General features: G+C 37.1%; 3 protein-coding genes and 1 long non-coding RNA gene across 6 annotated transcripts in view; 1 reads left to right on the top strand and 3 right to left on the bottom strand.

The window, feature by feature from the left end:
* Positions 1 to 19,265, bottom strand: part of LOC134814429 (uncharacterized) — a 112,845-nt gene that overhangs the window by 43,071 nt on the left and 50,509 nt on the right. The gene's annotated exons all lie outside the window — the stretch shown is intronic.
* Positions 2,785 to 4,371, top strand: LOC134813982 (uncharacterized). Its single transcript, XR_010160077.1, has 4 exons — positions 2,785 to 2,942; positions 3,465 to 3,660; positions 3,772 to 3,940; positions 4,072 to 4,371. It is a non-coding gene; the product is annotated as an uncharacterized LOC134813982 (long non-coding RNA).
* LOC134813980 (uncharacterized) lies at positions 4,365 to 6,050 on the bottom strand. 2 transcript variants are annotated; one of them, XM_063821939.1, is made up of 4 exons: positions 5,829 to 6,050; positions 5,407 to 5,541; positions 5,239 to 5,316; positions 4,365 to 5,079 (listed from the first exon to the last, which is right to left on the bottom strand). In XM_063821939.1, exons 2-4 carry the CDS (start codon positions 5,464 to 5,466, stop codon positions 4,657 to 4,659), a joined length of 561 nt encoding a protein of 186 aa, XP_063678009.1. In that variant the 5' UTR covers positions 5,467 to 5,541; positions 5,829 to 6,050; the 3' UTR covers positions 4,365 to 4,656. The 2 variants fall into 2 exon arrangements, with proteins under 2 accessions (XP_063678009.1, XP_063678008.1); XM_063821938.1 differs by lacking the exon at positions 5,829 to 6,050 and having other exon boundaries at positions 5,407 to 5,618.
* Positions 5,805 to 14,634, bottom strand: LOC134814369 (uncharacterized). Its single transcript, XM_063822468.1, has 6 exons — positions 14,544 to 14,634; positions 6,967 to 7,063; positions 6,683 to 6,804; positions 6,446 to 6,519; positions 6,146 to 6,260; positions 5,805 to 5,962 (listed from the first exon to the last, which is right to left on the bottom strand). Exons 1-6 carry the CDS (start codon positions 14,632 to 14,634, stop codon positions 5,805 to 5,807), a joined length of 657 nt encoding a protein of 218 aa, XP_063678538.1.

Here is a 19,265-nt window from a genome sequence, read left to right as displayed (position 1 = left end):
GTAGACAAATGATAAAGTTAACTCGTAAATAAAATTAAGACCAGACGTATGTTTCGCTGGTGTTGGATCGGGAAATTCCGTCAAGGGCAGTGGTATAGGTACTAACCTTATCGGACTTAATTTGAACGGACATTATGTGGACGCTGGAGGTCCTTGCATTCAAATAAAGTCTACCTGTTTACAAGTCAAAGTCCGTTCAAGTTTGTTCCATAAATATTCCACTTCAAATTCATTATCCAGGTTATCATTAATTTTTCATTTCGGTAAATCTCAATTTCTATCGGACTTTATAATATATCATTGGATCAGGGTACATTGGAGATGTCTCATACAAGGAGTAAGTAGTAACTGTGCTGTTCAGGCCACTCCAACGACTAGAAAGGCACATTTTCAAGTAAGTAAGTAAGTAAGATCAATAGAGAGACGTTTTAAGTTTTGATAAAAATGTTGAATAAATAGCAAGTTTTGACTAAATCATATTATAGCATAACTTTCTTCGGCTTCTTCGTACATTTCTTTTGGGTTACTATAAAATCGCCAAAAAGCGTTCATATTAATGTCTGTTCAGAATTATGACCGATCACGAAACGTCCAATTCTTGTCAAATTTTCAAAATTTGAAGGGAATCTGATCACGATCACAACACTACCATTTCTCTAAAAATTACTATATATTACTATATTCTTATATTGAACAACATTCATGAGTTCTACAAAACGTCAAGCCAAACCCTGTTTGATAATCTATAATGGCCTCGTTACACTAATCCAAGTGTCTGTTGCGTCTGTTGCTACTGAATTGGTTTTAGCTCGATCGAGGAAGGAAATATTTATGCTGGAGTTAGTACTCACTAAGTATTAACTATTAACTAGTACCTTGACCAAAAGTGAAACCTGGCAGATTCCCGGATTGCTTACCAAGACTGGCCCTCCCGCTTCTAGATCCACTATCAAGTGAGTGTTTATTTCCCACAACCTAGTAGTAGTGAATTTGCAACTGCAAGACGCACATATTGACGTTTGTTGATACGGCAGTATTGCACATTTTTTCACAGTGCTAAAATGCAAAACTTAAAGTTTAACATTGTATACACGCTCATTACGTGTTGTGCATTAACCCCCCTCATTGAAACGGGTCAAATTGTACTTGACACTATCAAGAAAATTAAGCGAAGCCTTTAGAAAATCAACAATAAGTTAAACACAGGTCATCGATATAACTTATTGATATTTGCTCTAATCTAGGGTGCAAATGAAACGAGATATCGTTTATTTGAAACAGAGGTCACGACTTCAATCTTCATATTTCAGATGACGCTCAAAACATTGTGATTTACTCCATCATAGAATCCGATTATTATCTATTTTGTTTAGTAATTGCTTACACTTGGCTTTAAACTCGAATATACTTTTGGCACGTACTTTTATTGAGCACATTTGCAGACACCCGAGCTGCTGTTACTTCGTATAACTTTCATTCACAATTAATTACACCTGCCAATGTGCACATTCCTCTGTGGTAATGTGGTATGTCCGCGGTTGTTTTTTTATTCGATCCCGTTACCATTGTGATAGAATATGTTGCGTTATTTGAGAAAACGCTGGCAATTATGTATAATTTTCTTTACATCTCTAGATGAACTCAGTACCTTTATACATAATGTTACATATAAAGGACGTAAAGCACTGCGAGGCAAAATAAGCGACACAGACTGAGGCTAACATTTTCAAGAAGGTGCAACTTTCTGATCGCAACACTTTGTATGATTTGTATAACTGATGATGTGTTGGAAAGCTGCACAAACATTATTACATGAGATTAGTTTAAGAATTGTTACTATATGAACGAATAAGTCACTTTGTTAAAGTCCTGTGCAAAACTATATATATTTGTTTGTGAAGTATGTGAGAGATAAGCATTATTTTATGCGCTACAATGCCCAGTAAATGTAATGCATCGCTGTACATACAACTTTTGAAGTTAGTCATTAAACTGCCCCTCATCACATCGAGACCGATGAAAATGAAATGGATATAATTAGTTATAGGTAAGTTGGTGCACAATAGTGGTGGTATGACTATGTTATCAAATCTCACCTTAGTAACCCTAAAGCACTTAGTTGCTAATGGTTATATTGGTCATCAACTGTCATGATGCGATGAGGGACGTCTCATGACTACAACTCCGAAAACACAAAGAGGTGAAACTCATAACAATATGAATTAAGAGTTTACCGGTACAAAACAAACGCCTATTAAACTTTGAAGGAGAGCCAAGTTTGAGCTAGAATATGAAACAATTGCCCTTACGCACGTGAAATGTTTATCTGATGAGGGCGGTAGTAAACTGTCCACAGCTTTACTCAATACTAACACCATATCATTTAAAATTTACTAAACTTATTTTTATTTAGTTACGTTTTTAGTACGTTTTTGGTACGTCTTAAGACCCTGCAGCTAAACGTAACTCGTCACGTAATCGATTACGAGATGCATTGCGTGCCTTCTAGCTAGGACCAAAGACACCATCACGTACTACATGACAGTGACGTGATACTGATACGAGACGCGTCTCGTATCAGTATCACGTCACGCAGTAGCTTTTATCCTAGCTAAACGGAACGTAACGTGTTACGGGATCGAAACTCAAACATTGCTAAACTTGTCGATACAATAACAAGTTGAGTTTTAAAGATTTAATCGCATTTCGTCGATTGCCATTATAACGGTCGCAAAAATGGAAGAAACACACCCAATTAATTTTTATGATAACATCGTTGTCATGGCAATTTAAAAATAGCCATAATGCATAATTTGCACGTGAAATTATTGATCATGTTTTTACGTTATTGGGTACTGCACAGATCTGTTACATTTCTTTCTTAACGACATTCTTCGTCGAGTTTCGAACGGATCGTCGAACGGATCGTCTTTCGGACCATTGTAAATATCATTTTAATTATGCTTAGTTGTATTAATCTACTAATAGATACATTTAATTTGAAATGGTACTATACTACTCTAGTTTTTTACTATTTCGTATCCACCAAAACTGAGAGGTCTTCATTATTTTGTGTAGTAGGTAGTTATTTATAGCTTTTCAGTATGATGCTTTCAAACGTTAATTCAATTAAAGCCAACACTGCATCACAAGGTTGCGATGTTTAGCCAATTTTATTCAATTCATTAACTTCACAAAGGCTTAATGAAAAAAAAATAGTATTAGTAGTTTAGTTCTTATTCTTGAATTTGTGTGAGTGTGAAAGAAGATTGTCTGCATTAATAATAGTATTACACATTGCTCAGCTGTTGTTCGATGCATTTTAACACTTATATGCTTTTAGCTTTTCTAATGCAACAACTAGCCTTCTTTAATTCGGTATATTTTCCTATTTCTGGACGATCTTGCGATCTCTTTGTAAGTTTGCTAACGATTTATTCAAAAATTGTAATACTTTTCCTCAGAAAACGTGGCCGAACAATTTTATGGTTTATGTAAGACCTGAATAAAAGATTACGATAGCTACTCACCGCGAGCGCTGGCATGATTTTCCGACGTTCATCTCTACACATGAAAATTTTCGTTCTGATAATTTCAAGTCTGATTGTTGTTGGAAGCAGCGATAATGCGACGACAGACAACGATGACGATTTAACTCAGGTTTGTAATGAATGTTGTTCTAATACTGTAAAAAAGTAGTATGTTTTTTAATAGTGAGGCAGTCAAGGTGTCAGAATTCAAAGTAATACGTATTAATGTTAGAAAATTCAGGTTATCTCACTAGAAAGGGCTACCGGTTCTTGTAAAGACCAAAGGCACGGCAACATGGATTACGAATGTCTGAAGTATATGTGGAAATTTTACCATATCCTTCGAGATGGATGGATGCCCTGTAACAATTACAAACAAAATAGTGGAAGAAGGAATTTTCGAAAGTCAGGTAAGAATTCAAAACCAAAAACTTAATCTGCTATGGAAATTTTCCATGCTACTTGCCAAACAAATGTTTCAAAGGTTAATAATAATAGTAACGGTTTTGTTAAACGAAATGTTTCATTCAAATATTTTCAGATTGTCCCGTACTCAGTCGAAAGTGCAACACGAGAAATAGAACAGAGAATCAGAAGAATGCGTTTTGTTGTAAATCGGTTTTATGTTACGCTACAAAAATGAACCGCATATTATACGAACGTCGTTAATGTTCCGAATCAAGCAGCGAATTGCAAAATCACTTCTGGATAGTGGATATGATTTTAATGAAACAAAAACCAGCTGATTCATTTGATTTGCTCTTATCGGTTTAGTTTACACTTTATTGATGATAAATGATAATTCATTGTACGGTTATATTTTACAATTTAGATTTCATGATTGTCGACTTTTTGAGACCTACTATTTAAAGCTAAAGTAAATTCATCGACTATTCATACCATCACTTGAATATCTTAATACGTTCATGATAATCAGCTATAAAGTATAAAATTAAATAGATTTTAGATAGGTCTTCGGTTCAAATTGGTGGTCAAAAGTCCCGAAATGAAATGTCGAGGGTAAATCTATAAAATCGTGCACTCGAGTTCTCGCCACGTTTTTCATAGTTCATATCCAGTATCCACTGCCGTTAAAATATTAGCAAATAACGAGCTATTAATATGTCTAAACTGAATCTAGTGAATACTGTTTTTGTATAATTCCAACATCTGTCGAATCTACAGCATCACGTTGCTCATGGTTATTGATATTGCATAGTGGCATGCTGACTTGATCATCTAAAGAAATCTCTTGAACCCTTGGCAGAATAACCCGATTGTCTATATCGTTAGTTGTGCGAGTCCTTTTTAACTGGAATCTCTGGTTTGTCATCAGTGCTGACTCACTCACTCGTCTTCTAATACTGCTAACTTTCCTCACTGCGTGTACCATCTGCTGAGAGTACCCTGAGACAATGGTCTTTCTGATGTTCTTCACGGCAAATATGTAAATGATACAGTTTAGCACTGGCGAGGAGTTGCTGAGGATGAAACAGATGAACTCCACGCTGTTCGGTAGACGGGTGTGAACTTGCTGATTCCTCTCCATCTGTTGGAGTTGAATTAATTACTTTAATAGAACACCACTAATTTAAACGAAATGAAATAAAACCAGAGAAACAATTCTCATATTCAAGGTTTGCTACAGGACCCTCCACATTAGCAGTAAACAAATTTATGGAAGATCAATAAGTTATAAAAAACTTACCTGAGTGTGATTGATTATCTTCATTGCAACTTGAGGTAGCCAAGTTATTGAAAAGGCACCCGCAACCATCATCCCAATCTGATAGGTAATTCAGATTATTAGATTACTAGTCGCAATTAATAAAACATTTGAATCGATATTGAATATAAGCGAATGTTTCTAACTAACCTTGAGCAATTTGAAAGATGATTCTGCTAATTTGACTCTTCCCCTTATCTTGCAAAACATGGCAGTGTAACCAATTATGTGAAAAAACAGGGTAGGAATTCCCAATCCGAGGTAGATAGACAACGTTACCCACGCCTGAATATAGTGTATATTTTGCATCGAAAAATATAAATAAAGTTGGTGCTGATAAAATATTTCGCTTCGAAAAAAGATGATACTATATAAATTCCAGACTTATATAATAACTAGAAACATGTCTCTAACAGTGACAGTGAAATAAGGGTAAAATCAGAATTTCGTTGTTAGGTTAAACAGAAGAATTACTGAGCATGTGAGCAGGGAGAAGAAATAAAAAGACTGAACAACCAAAATCCAGCAGACTAATAATACAAGAAATTTCAGAAAGATTCGGCTTCACCAACCGAGAAGTGATGGTGTTGGAAGGTGCACTGAAGAGTGTGCTGAGAAAGGAATATTCTATTGTCAGTGAAGAGTGTAGCTAGAGCTGTAGCCCCCACGTGTATTCCTGTCGCTACCCAACTCAGGGATATTGTACCTGGGTTTTAGAGGAAAACAGTACACAGTTATTTCAGTTACACCTTACAAGAAGCTTATAATTAAGAATATCAATGTTTTTCAGAGCTATTACTTTTTACATGAGAGCTTGATTTGCTCAAATATGACGAGAAATGGCAGAGAAACTGGGAGTATGCCATACCGTATATTGGAGATAACCTACCTGAGAAGAATCTATTGGTTGAATATCGTTTGTAGGAATGAGGTTTGCTAACTGCCAGGATCCTATCGAGTGTAATTGGAACTGTGGACAGGAATATAAGGTCCCTTGTTAGGATCTGAAAATATTCCTCTTTAGTAAACCTACTGATCTATTAACTAAAACCTACAAGCACAGTGATAGGGTTAACTGTAACTTTGTTAATAATCGCTTATCGTGAGGCGACACAGTTTCAATCTTTGTGATTTATACAATTGTACAACTTACGAGTAGTCATCAGTTATTAGTTCTAAGGTTTCTTACCCAAAAGTAGAGGACGGCAATACAAGGAGGAAAATCAACCAGCTCCGACTCAAGACTTATTATTAGCTCATTATCTGAGCGAATACTTTATTAATTAACTAATTATTAATTTCTACCATTACACTGGTAGCTAAAACTTTAAAACATTACGTTTCTCATATGGAAATCTAAATAGCATGAACTACAAATATGCAAGCAAGTAATTAAATAAGTCAACAGTAAGCTATTAGTACTAACTTGGGTGTTTACTGTAGTGGAATACAAGGGTGACTGCTCTGGACGTGACCTGATATAGACCAGCACAGAAACAAGCTACCACCATGTTAAAGTACAGTTTTATCTGATTTTTAAACTTCCTCCTAAAGAGAAATCATTTGTTAGAATCAATAAAACCTTTGCAATTTGCATTTTGCTATGCATCGAATTAATATCGTATACGGCAGGATTTTCTATCGCTATTTGATTAAAAATTTATCAGGAAAAAGCACATTAAATTCGATGGATAACGCTGATTTTGTTACCTGAAACAAACAATGCTGAGAATGACAAAAGTGGACACAACCAAGTTGATAGAACCCTCAGCGAATGCTAGTATCGTCTGTATTCGGGCTCCTTGGTCTGAAATTACACAACAAATGAATATTATACGATTCAGTCGAACAGGACAAATGACAATATAACTGTCCTTAGTCAGTAGTCAGGTTTCAAAGTGTTTTTGTGAGACCTGACGTTGATTCTGTGCCTCCCTGTACAAATTTTGTGGGTCATGTTTACGCGGCACTCCTGCAACCTACTCACCACCAAAACGCGGCACTCCTGCAACCTACTCACCACCAAAACACGGCACTCCTGCAACCTACTCACCACCAAAAGAATGTTCCGAAGGGCTAACAGTCATGACAAAACTTCCAGAGTTTGAAACATAGGAGTTAGATTTCTCTGTAACCATGATCAGTTCTTGATGAACAGCAACCAGTGCGACAGAAGCTAAATAAAATTACATATCAGCGGTGAACACCAAATGGCTCTACAATCCTATACGTTATAAAGCTTCTAGTGGAACTCGCAAGCGGTAGTTGCAAGTAATAGTCAAAAAATTGCATGACTTGAGGTGTATATATCGGATGCTAATTGATAATATCCTAGGCCCTAGCTTACATATGGAGAAGCATCTGTGAACTTCCGGCATAAATCTACTATTGTTCATAACATTTAACATTATCCATATTTGACCAAAACCCATAATCATGGGTAGAGTGTACCGCTGCCAGTGTCTCTCTTTTCCAAACAAAAGGAAATGATATTAATTTGAGGAACAGTCCGCTTATGCAAATTGATACCGAGAATGAAATCGGTCGCTCGCTTTTTCAAATCAATAAGCTTTATTACAATTCGTGAGCCGTGATCGAATGGAAAAAGCGAGCGACCGATTTCATTCTCGGTATCAATTTGCATTAGCGGACTGTTCCTCAAATTAATATCATTTCCTTTTGTTTGGAAAAGAGAGACACTGGCAGCGGTACATTCTACCCATGATTATGGGTTTTGGTCAAATATCATCTCTTTTTGATTATAATGTCAGGATAATTTACACAGCTAGTCGAAACTTCATTAACAAGGAGGTAATTTCGACGATTTCGAAATTCTGCCTTTGAAAACGTTTCCTTGTGTTTAGTTAGGTATATCTGTCGATAACCGACTGAATATGGCACTTTTTACTCATTCAAGTTGGCATTAAATTCATATATAATGCCATTTAAATATCGTGGAAAGCAGAATATATTCGAAATCACGAATGAGCAAAATTCTCACCTTTCGCACGTGCAAACTTTGAGCGGACGTTGCGTGCGCATACAATATTGAATCACCGTAAATTTTTGCATAGTGGTATTTAATATATAGTTTGATAAGCATGCAAAGTTTCAGACGATTTCAAAAAGAACTTGGATCACAACGGGACTCCAAAGTTGATAAAAATCGTGAAAATCAAAATTTTTAGTGATTTTAGCTATTTTAAATCAATTTGGGCGTGTCCCCACGTGTGCAACTTTTCGATTTTTAACTTTAAAACTAGCCTATAACACAATTTACACCTTTAAGAAGCAAAATTGAGCTCCACAACCCAAGGGATAGCCCAACACCAGAGAATACTAATTCACAACTTTTGTGTTTTTATAAAATTATTCTTCAAAAAAGCACTAACTTCAATAGCAAATATCTTTATGAAGGAGTAAGGTAGGAAACTTTTCCGGTAAATTTTTAGAATGCTTGAACAATTATCTAAGGTGAAAATGTCCTCAGATTTTGAATAAAATTACTCTTTAATGGTGTAAAATCGATTTGAAAAGTTGTTGTTTTGTCAAAAATCAAGTTTTAAAAACACTTAAATTGATGACGTCATCAAGTGATGATGATGATGATAAATTATTTTTCAATGTAAAGTAAAGTAATTTATTTTTAATTGTAGTTGACGAAATGAGAGTCTCCACTCAGTGTTTTAAAACATAATTCTTTGTCGACGTTTCGGCTACATGCCTTTGTCATAAACAGGACGTACTGAAAACTTACATAGCTGCAAAGATACAATGTTAAAATAATCTATTAAAATAATCTATTAATACTACGAAATATAACAACAACAAATAACATCTTGAAACACAACAACAATCACAAATTTATCCAAAAGAAACATAAAATATAACGGCTAAAAGAATTCAAACCGCAACAAGCCGTGAACAATTCTTCATAATACTACAAACATTTTACCAAGATAGCTCCTTCATAAAACTGATTAATCAAAAATTATCTAGGTTTATAAGTTCAATATTACATTAACTTCCAAGTATATTCTATCCAATCACCTTCATTTACGGACTCGGACAATTGAGTATTTATTTCTGGGTTTTCACGTTTTATTAGAACCGACTGCCACAATTGACGGTCCACATAGTCTTTACATCTTTTTCGAACTATAAACCGAAACGGTATGTTTGGCATTGAAATGTCTGCATGCTCCTCTAGGTAGTGCTTCCCCATGGCCGTAGATTTGTTGCCATCCCTTACTGATTTGTAGTGTTCCCAGGCTCTACTTCTTTTAAACCTACCAGTTTCCCCAATGTAGGACTTATTACATATTTGGCATATTAATTGGTAGCAAATGTTTTTGATCATGCAGGATTTATCGCACTGGTAGCATTTGCTGTCACTTTGTTTATTGCATTTTGTTTGCTGTAGGCTAGATCTTGTTAAAGCTTCCATGAGACGTTGACCTGATGTGAATGTTACCCTGGTGGAATCCAAGAGGTTTTGATTTCTTAGGGTATAGTAGACTTTTCGACACGTCTGTTCATTTATATAAGGTAATGATAAGTAAGCTATTTTTGAGTTCTTTTTAGGCGCATTTTGTTTATCCAGTGTATTCTGTGTTTCTCGAATAAGTTTCTTGACAATATTAGGAGGGAAACTATTCTTCTTTAGCATATCAGCTATACACTGTATAAACAAAATGCGCCTAAAAAGAACTCAAAAATAGCTTACTTATCATTACCTTATATAAATGAACAGACGTGTCGAAAAGTCTACTATACCCTAAGAAATCAAAACCTCTTGGATTCCACCAGGGTAACATTCACATCAGGTCAACGTCTCATGGAAGCTTTAACAAGATCTAGCCTACAGCAAACAAAATGCAATAAACAAAGTGACAGCAAATGCTACCAGTGCGATAAATCCTGCATGATCAAAAACATTTGCTACCAATTAATATGCCAAATATGTAATAAGTCCTACATTGGGGAAACTGGTAGGTTTAAAAGAAGTAGAGCCTGGGAACACTACAAATCAGTAAGGGATGGCAACAAATCTACGGCCATGGGGAAGCACTACCTAGAGGAGCATGCAGACATTTCAATGCCAAACATACCGTTTCGGTTTATAGTTCGAAAAAGATGTAAAGACTATGTGGACCGTCAATTGTGGCAGTCGGTTCTAATAAAACGTGAAAACCCAGAAATAAATACTCAATTGTCCGAGTCCGTAAATGAAGGTGATTGGATAAAATATACTTGGAAGTTAATGTAATATTGAACTTATAAACCTAGATAATTTTTGATTAATCAGTTTTATGAAGGAGCTATCTTGGTAAAATGTTTGTAGTATTATGAAGAATTGTTCACGGCTTGTTGCGGTTTGAATTCTTTTAGCCGTTATATTTTATGTTTCTTTTGGATAAATTTGTGATTGTTGTTGTGTTTCAAGATGTTATTTGTTGTTGTTATATTTCGTAGTATTAATAGATTATTTTAATAGATTATTTTAACATTGTATCTTTGCAGCTATGTAAGTTTTCAGTACGTCCTGTTTATGACAAAGGCATGTAGCCGAAACGTCGACAAAGAATTATGTTTTAAAACACTGAGTGGAGACTCTCATTTCGTCAACTACAATTAAAAATAAATGATTGACCCACTCATAAGAGCAAAACAAGATTACCAGTAAAGTAAAGTAAAGTATAAACGATTATCTTTAAAACTTGTGGTTCGAAATGACTGTATCTTTTATACTATTGAATCTACGGACACTTAAATGTAGGCTACAATTGACTGCAAAAAGCGTCTATACATATATATCTTCACGACAATCTGTTGTAAAACAGGGGTTCCAGAAAACCCACTTCCCGATACTCCTGAAACATGAAATTTTTTTTACTGTCGACTTGGACAAGGTCTAGACGCCCTGCAAAGTTTCAGATCTCTAACTCAATTTTAACATGGTTTTTAAGGCACCTGAATATGGCGATTTTGGGTTTTTTTACCTAATTTCGTATAACATGCTGGCGCGTATTTTGCGCAAATTTCTTAAAAACCTCCATATAACTATTTCTTATTCCTGTCATCTTTAACATTGAATTAGAATGTTTTGAACTTAAATGAACCTGCTGAACTACTTTCGAAAAAGTCTTAATGCCTGGAAAACAATAAAGGGGATATAATAGTATAGGGGGTAAATAGTATTGTGAATATAAGGGCGACGGTAATGCTTGCCAGCATTGTGATTAACGACAAGAGAAACGCCATTGTTGGACGTGAGGAGAGTGAGGACTCCTCAAACTACATTAAATTAATTCCTTCTGTAACGTCCTGAATATATTTATTGCTCGATTATCATAAGTTGTGGTAATTAATTCAAGTAAAATGTGTCGACTCTTCACCCCAGTGAGTAAGTTAGGAAAGTATACAGAGTATACAGGAGAACTTATCACTATCAGAGTCTACCAAATCGGTAGCAAAGTCACTAAAAATAATATGAGAATAAAATATGCTGCATTAGATTCTGTAGATGGATTAAACAGGATTAAACAGGATTAAACATGAAATTACCAGAGAGAACACTAACGGACTCGTCTTGGCTATACAAGGATGAATAAATCAATAAATAAAATTATTAAAACTGAATCAATTAAAAATTATTAAAATTTAACCGTTTACAATTTCACGAAAATAAAAGAAGATCGTCTATAATAATTTAAGGTAATACAGTAAATAAAGTTCGAGTACGAGGATTAGGACTCATTTTTTAGGATTTCGAAGGTTTGAAGAGTCTGTTAGGTATTTCCCGAATTCTTTTGTGTGACAAGAGTTCATTATGGTCCTATACTCTTTTAGCATTACAAGGCTTTTCAGGTTATCAGAAAGCTTTGAGCGGAGGGAGTGGTATCCAGGGCATTCAGTTATGACATGATCCTCAGTTTCTAGGATAGGTGTTTCAAAGAAAGGTAGCTCTTCGAAAAAGCGAATGAGATGTGTCACCTCAACTGATTTAAACCCTGAAGTAATTTAATGAGCGGTGAGAACTTACATTTCTAGAATCATTAACGGATTAGCACAGTTATTAAACGTTTATTATAATGCACTATTGCCTTAGGTAACCTAAAGCTCCCTACCCTGTTAAAAATCAGTCGCCTCTGAGAGGCTAGTCACTTGCCTCTGTTACCTGGGGACCTCAGGCTATTATGTTCATAAACAATAGAGATTAGAATAGAGATTAGGCGGAATGACAGGCTGAGCGCGGCCCAGTAAGGGTAGTAGTAGCGCCTCAGTCATTCCGCCTAATCTCTATTCTAATCTCTATTGTTTATGAACATAATAGCCTGAGGTCCCCAGGTAACAGAGGCAAGTGACTAGCCTCTCAGAGGCGACTGATTTTTTCCTTTTCACCCTTTTGTAAAAAGGCAATAGTGCATTATAATAAACGTTTAATAACTGTGCTAATCCGTTAATGATTCTAGAAATGTAAGTTCTCACCGCTCATTAAATTACTTCAGGGTTTAAATCAGTTGAGGTGACACATCTACAGAATCTAATGCAGCATATTTTATTCTCATATTATTTTTAGTGACTTTGCTACCGATTTGGTAGACTCTGATAGTGATAAGCTCTCCTGTATACTCTGTATACTTTCCTAACTTACTCACTGGGGTGAAGAGTCGACACATTTTACTTGAATTAATTACCACAACTTATGATAATCGAGCAATAAATATATTCAGGACGTTACAGAAGGAATTAATTTAATGTAGTTCGAGGAGTCCTCACTCTCCTCACGTCCAACAATGGCGTTTCTCTTGTCGTTAATATGGATAATGTTAAATGTTATGAACAATAGTAGATTTATGCCGGAAGTTCACAGATGCTTCTCCATATGTAAGCTAGGGCCTAGGATATTATGAACATAATAGCCTGAGGTCCCCAGGTAACTACTACCCTCTCAGAGGCTGTGGACTAGCCTCTGAGAGGCTAGTCACTTGCCTCTGAGGCGCTACTACTACTCTCTCAGAGGCTGTCGACTAGCCTCTGAGAGGCTAGTCACTTGCCTCTGAGGCGCTACTACTACCCTCTCAGAGGCTGTGGACTAGCCTCTGAGAGGCTAGTCACTTGCCTCTGAGGCGCTACTACTACCCTCTCAGAGGCTGTGGACTAGCCTCTGAGAGGCTAGTCACTTGCCTCTGAGGCGCTACTACTACCCTCTCAGAGGCTGTGGACTAGCCTCTGAGAGGCTAGTCACTTGCCTCTGAGGCGCTACTACTACCCTCTCAGAGGCTGTGGACTAGCCTCTGAGAGGCTAGTCACTTGCCTCTGAGGCGCTACTACTACCCTCTCAGAGGCTGTCGATTAGCCTCTGAGAGGCTAGTCACTTGCCTCTGAGGCGCTACTACTACCCTCTCAGAGGCTGTTGACTAGCCTCTCAGAGGCTACTTACGTACGCACCGATTTGCGCGCTTGTGGAATTGTCAATAAATCCGCTTGTTGATTTTGCGCGAAGAGTATAACTGTCGTATTATACCTGTACAGCTTCAAGATTACACATTTACAGATTTAAATTATAATTGTACCGGAGAAGTATGGAGAGAGAGATTCACTGAAGCATTACATTACAACTGTGCATAACATGATGAAATCTGAAGAATACAACGACAATACATGAAGCTACATAAAGCAGTAACGATAAAGTGTAGAGGTAGAGATTAGAAAAATCTCTTAGCTAAGAATTAGATCCAATGAGATAACAAAGTACAATGTTATTTGAGAAGTTGAGTATAGGAATAGCAGTACAACACTTTAGTACATTGCTTAAATGATAATATTAATAAATTGAATAATCAAATAATTAATATATATCATTACACTTTTGAGGATTATGGCATTTCCTCTTTGCTAAAACTTTAGCACACGGCGGTTCAGAAGTAACTGCGATCTCTTAAGTCGTTATTGAAGCCTCTAAATGTAGTAAAAGAGGCAGATAACATAATGTGTCCGTTTTTATTTTAAATTTTCCGACCTATACCTCTATACAATATACATTGTACATTGTACATATAATATACATTGCAAGGCTTATGCTTTTCCGGTCCTAACAGTAACACTTTACTAACAATATAATCAGCAACATTCAGATGATGTGAATTTTTGAAGCAAGCTCACCTCGGACAGATTTAAAATACTTATAATTTAGATTTCAGGACTTCTTTGACAAAGTGTCTGCTGATATATTAGCGACGAGAGAAACGCCATTGTTAGTCGGCACAAAACACGCTACTTACTATGCTGAATCTCGGATAAGGGTTGAGAACCTTCTCCATCCTCACCATTCTCCAGAGACCGGTTTAGAATATGAGGTTCGGGGAACTCCATATCCTCCTTTTCGTTTAACAAATTAAGGCTGTGGACTAGCCTCTGAGAGGCTAGTCACTTGCCTCTGAGGCGCTACTACTAGCCTCTCAGAGGCTGTGGACTAGCCTCTCAGAAGCTAGTCACTTGCCTCTGAGGCGCTACTACTACCCTCTCAGAGGCTGTGGACTAGCCTCTCAGAGGCTAGTCCACAGCCTCTGAGGCGCTACTACTACCCTCTCAGAGGCTGTGGACTAGCCTCTCAGAGGCTAGTCACTTGCCTCTGAGAGGGTAGTAGTAGCCTCTCAGAGGCTGTGGACTAGCCTCTGAGAGGCTAGTCACTTGCCTCTGAGGCGCTACTACTACCCTCTCAGAGGCTGTGGACTAGCCTCTGAGAGGCTAGTCACTTGCCTCTGAGGCGATACTACTACCCTCTCAGAGGCTGTGGACTAGCCTCTGAGAGGCTAGTCACTTGCCTCTGAGAGGGTAGTAGTAGCCTCTCAGAGGCTGTGGACTAGCCTCTGAGAGGCTAGTCACTTGCCTCTGAGGCGCTACTACTACCCTCTCAGAGGCTGTCGACTAGCCTCTGAGAGGCTAGCCACTTGCCTCTGAGGCGCTACTACTACCCTCTCAGAGGCTGTGGACTAGCCTTCAGAGGCTAGTCACTTGCCTCTGAGGCGCTACTACTACCCTCTCAGAGGCTGTGGACTAGCCTCTCAGAGACTAGTCCACAGCCTCTGAGGCGCTACTACTACCCTCTCAGAGGCTGTGGACTAGCCTCTGAGAGGCTAGTCACTTGCCTCTGAGGCGCTACTACTACCCTCTCAGAGGCTGTGGACTAGCCTCTCAGAGGCTACTTACGTACGCACCGATTTGCGCGCTTGTGGAATTGTCAATAAATCCGCTTGTTGATTTTGCGCGAAGAGTATAACTGTCGTATTATACCTGTACAGCTTCAAGATTACACATTTACAGATTTAAATTATAATTGTACCGGAGAAGTATGGAGAGAGAGATTCACTGAAGCATTACATTACAACTGTGCATAACATGATGAAATCTGAAGAAAACAACGACAATACATGTAGCTACATAAAGCAGTAACGATAAAGTGTAGAGGTAGAGATTAGAAAAATCTCTTAGCTAAGAATTAGATCCAATGAGATTACAAAGTACAATGTTATTTGAGAAGTTGAGTACAACACTTTAGTACATTGCTTAAATGATAATATTAATAAATTGAATAATCAAATAATTAATATATATCATTACACTTTTGAGGATTATGGCATTTCCTCTTTGCTAAAACTTTAGCACACGGCGGTTCAGAAGTAACTGCGATCTCTTAAGTCGTTATTGAAGCCTCTAAATGTAGTAAAAGAGGCAAATAACATAATGTGTCCGTTTTTATTTTAAATTTTTTGACCTATACCTCTATACAGTATACATTGTACATTGTACATATAATATACATTGCAAGGCTAATATAATGCTTTTCCGGTCCTAACAGTAACACTAACACTAACAATATAATCAACAACATTTAGATGATGTTAATTTTTGAAGCAAGCTCACCTCGGACAGATTTAAAATACTTATAATTTAGATTTCAGGACTTCTTTGACAAAGTGTCTGCTGATATATTAGCGACGAGAGAAACGCCATATTGTTAGGCGGCACAAAACACGGTACTTACTATGCTGAATCTCGGATAAGGGTTGAGAACCTTCTCCAGAGACCGGTTTAGAATATGAGGTTCGGGGAACTCCATATCCTCCTTTTCGTTTAACAAGTTAAGAACCAGATAAGAAACAAGATAAAAATCAGGCAAGAAACCAGAACGATCTAGTTAAAACCCCGGTAAGCAACCAACACGGAACTGATGTAGTCATTATGTGACAAGAAGGGAATTTGGTAAGCTAGCTAGGCACATTTGGGGCACATTTGGGGCACACTGTTTTATTGGCCCTTTGGAATTTGGAGCCCGCGTAGAATGCTGCATATTCATGGGCCTTTTGGTCACCAGGAATTTGGAGCCCGCGTAGACATATTAGTGAATATTCATGGGCAGTTTGGTCACCAGGTTGTATGCGAGCAGTTTAGTTTCCTTTCAGAGGAAAATAATGGTGCAGGGCAACGTGGTACCATTACTTTATTTGTGACATTTATCTTTAAAGTTTAAACTCTAAAATGCTGGGGTATGTGTATTAGACCCTTAATACGAATGAAAAGAAGGTACACCCTTGATCAGTATAAAGGTTTTAATCGCAGACTCAGCTAACCTCGGTTGAGGAAACAATAAGAATTCTTCACTCCCTAAGAAGAATTAGGAGAGGCCAGCCCTGAGTATGCCACACGACATGCTAACTGCTCAGCTACCGCGGTGATGAGTCCTGCCATGGGATATTCAGATAGTACAGAACAAAGGGCATTACAGGGTAGAACTTGGATTACTTAGATAGAAGAGGGAAACAAGTGGGATCTTGTTGAACAGGGACTTAGCCTTTGTTAAATTTGTGAAAATTAGGTACAGAGTCCTGTTGGTGTATTGTCCATTTTGCTCATACTATTTAAAAGTCGGCATTTATAATTTTGGTTAGACAACAGATAATTCGAATGATGGAGTAGTTCGCTGTTTATTAGTCTTATGATTGAAATACTGATAGTTGGATAATATCCGTTTGGAAGAGACAAAGACAAATGAAACAGGAAGTTAGAAATGCAAATAATTTGAGCCTGAAGATGGCGTTGACGCCGAAAATTTGCCTACATTCCTAACTTCCTGTTTCATTTGTCCTTGTCTCTTCCAACCGGATATTATCCAACTATCAACAGATAATTCGTCGTAACACTGTTCTCAGATTATCAGGCCATTAAATGTGACGAAAGGATTTACGCCACTTTAGCAGAAGATCTATGGACTGCCCTATCGGTAGGCGGAATATTGAATTGATTTTAATTTAAAAGTGTACGACCCCTAATAAACGTAGATGCAGGGGCCGCATGCACTCTCGGTCTGTGCAATTCTCTAAATAGTTGTACACAGAAGTTCAGAGAAACGCCATATTGTTAGTCGGCACAAAACACGGTACTTACTATGCTGAATCTCGGATAAGGGTTGAGAACCTTCTCCATCCTCACCATTCTCCAGAGACCGGTTTAGAATATGAGGTTCGGGGAACTCCATATCCTCCTTTTCCTTTAACAAGTTAAGAACCAGATAAGAAACAAGATAAAAATCAGGCAAGAAACCAGAATGATCTAGTTAAAACCCCGGTAAGCAACCAACACGGAACTGATGTAGTAATTATGAGACATGGAAACATGTGGACAGACAGATTGGAACAGTTGTTGAGGCTCTATAAACTGTAAGCGTGGGATATAGTGTTATATAGTGTTATTATTACATGGGATATACCGTTATTATTACATGGGATGAAGTGTAATATTAGTAATTAGCGTGGTACAAACTGAGCGGTTATAGATGTTCATGTATGTAAGCTGGTATAGCTGTGAACAACAAATAACAGTGACATTACGGAAGTAACAGAGCGCACTTCCGCCAGCTTGTTATCGAACGGACTAAACTGAGAGTGGACAAAATTAAGACCTTAATTATGAGCAGAGGAATAAAAATTAAGAGCCGACAATAAATGGGCCGATAAGGTAGAACACAAAAGAATATAGTATTGGATCCATCCCTAGCAAGAGTATTTATACTCTTATAAGCCAATGATAGTGATTAGAATTTCGCGGTTCTCCTTTAACGACCTCTTTACGTTCAAATTCTCGACGTGACAACGTGAAAATGTGAGTGGGAATCAATTGTTCGTCATTGTGAAGACAGATATATACAACAGATAATAAAGTAAAAGTTTAATTTGAACCGTCTTACATCGAATTTAACAACGTTAATTTTATAACTAAATTATATTATACGATGCATAACGATATTGATTTCAATTTAAAATGATCTAATTACTGCAGATATGAGTGAAAACGATCATTTGAAATCAAATCACGAAATAAATGTAAATTCAAAGAGAAATTGCCAATCAATCACTGCTAATATTTTCCGTTCCGGATATGACAATTACGTTTTCTCAACATCACTTAAAACCACGATTGTCACTACATCTCGCTGAGTGAACTGTTGACTGTTCTACTTTGCTTTTGTTTTGATTTTCTTGCTGGTGAGCTTTGTTGTTTGTGGGCTTATGTTGAAATTCTTTTGATAAATTAATCTATCAAACATACAACATTTTAAAATCAATGAATCAGTTATTACGATCATGCCTCAACTCAAATTGATCCTTAGTCGGCACAAGTGTGCTTGTAATGACGCGCATTCTAGATTGCGGTAGAATCATACGACATACATAGTCTCAAACAGACTCAGCCTACTTGTATTACTCTTAATAACGCTAATCAGAAAACCGCTCTAACTCTGGGTTTCGCTTACGGTTCAATCTCTTATAAAATAACATCAGATTACCATCTTGGGTGGCAGCCAGATCATGATATGAACTTTCCTAGACACGATCCATCGATTTAAAAAAACACCGCACAGTGTTCTGGTGGATTCATATCCCTTTTTGCCACTACATTCGTTTGCACCGCACTACCCTAATTCTTTGTTTTCTCTTTTTTAAAGC

This window comes from Bolinopsis microptera, chromosome 4, assembly GCF_026151205.1.
Source record: "Bolinopsis microptera isolate Bmic1 chromosome 4, MBARI_Bmic_1.0, whole genome shotgun sequence".
Taxonomy (NCBI): Eukaryota; Metazoa; Ctenophora; class Tentaculata; order Lobata; family Bolinopsidae; genus Bolinopsis; species Bolinopsis microptera.
Note: the sequence above shows the minus strand (reverse complement) of the source record. Positions and strands in the feature narration are given on the sequence as shown.

Excerpts from the sequence above, each read along its gene's own strand:
- LOC134813980 (XM_063821938.1), bottom strand. The coding sequence starts at position 5,565 with ATGCAAAATATACACTATATTCAGGCGTGGGTAACGTTGTCTATCTAC. Across the intron at positions 5,317-5,406 it reads CATCTTTCAAATTGCTCAAG|ATTGGGATGATGGTTGCGGG; the intron begins GTTAGTTAGAAA and ends ATTACCTATCAG. Across the intron at positions 5,080-5,238 it reads AGATAATCAATCACACTCAG|ATGGAGAGGAATCAGCAAGT; the intron begins GTAAGTTTTTTA and ends CAACTCCAACAG.
- LOC134814369 (XM_063822468.1), bottom strand. The coding sequence starts at position 14,634 with ATGGAGTTCCCCGAACCTCATATTCTAAACCGGTCTCTGGAGAATGGT. Across the intron at positions 6,520-6,682 it reads CCACTACAGTAAACACCCAA|ATAATGAGCTAATAATAAGT; the intron begins GTTAGTACTAAT and ends GTATTCGCTCAG. Across the intron at positions 6,261-6,445 it reads TTGCCGTCCTCTACTTTTGG|ATCCTAACAAGGGACCTTAT; the intron begins GTAAGAAACCTT and ends GAATATTTTCAG.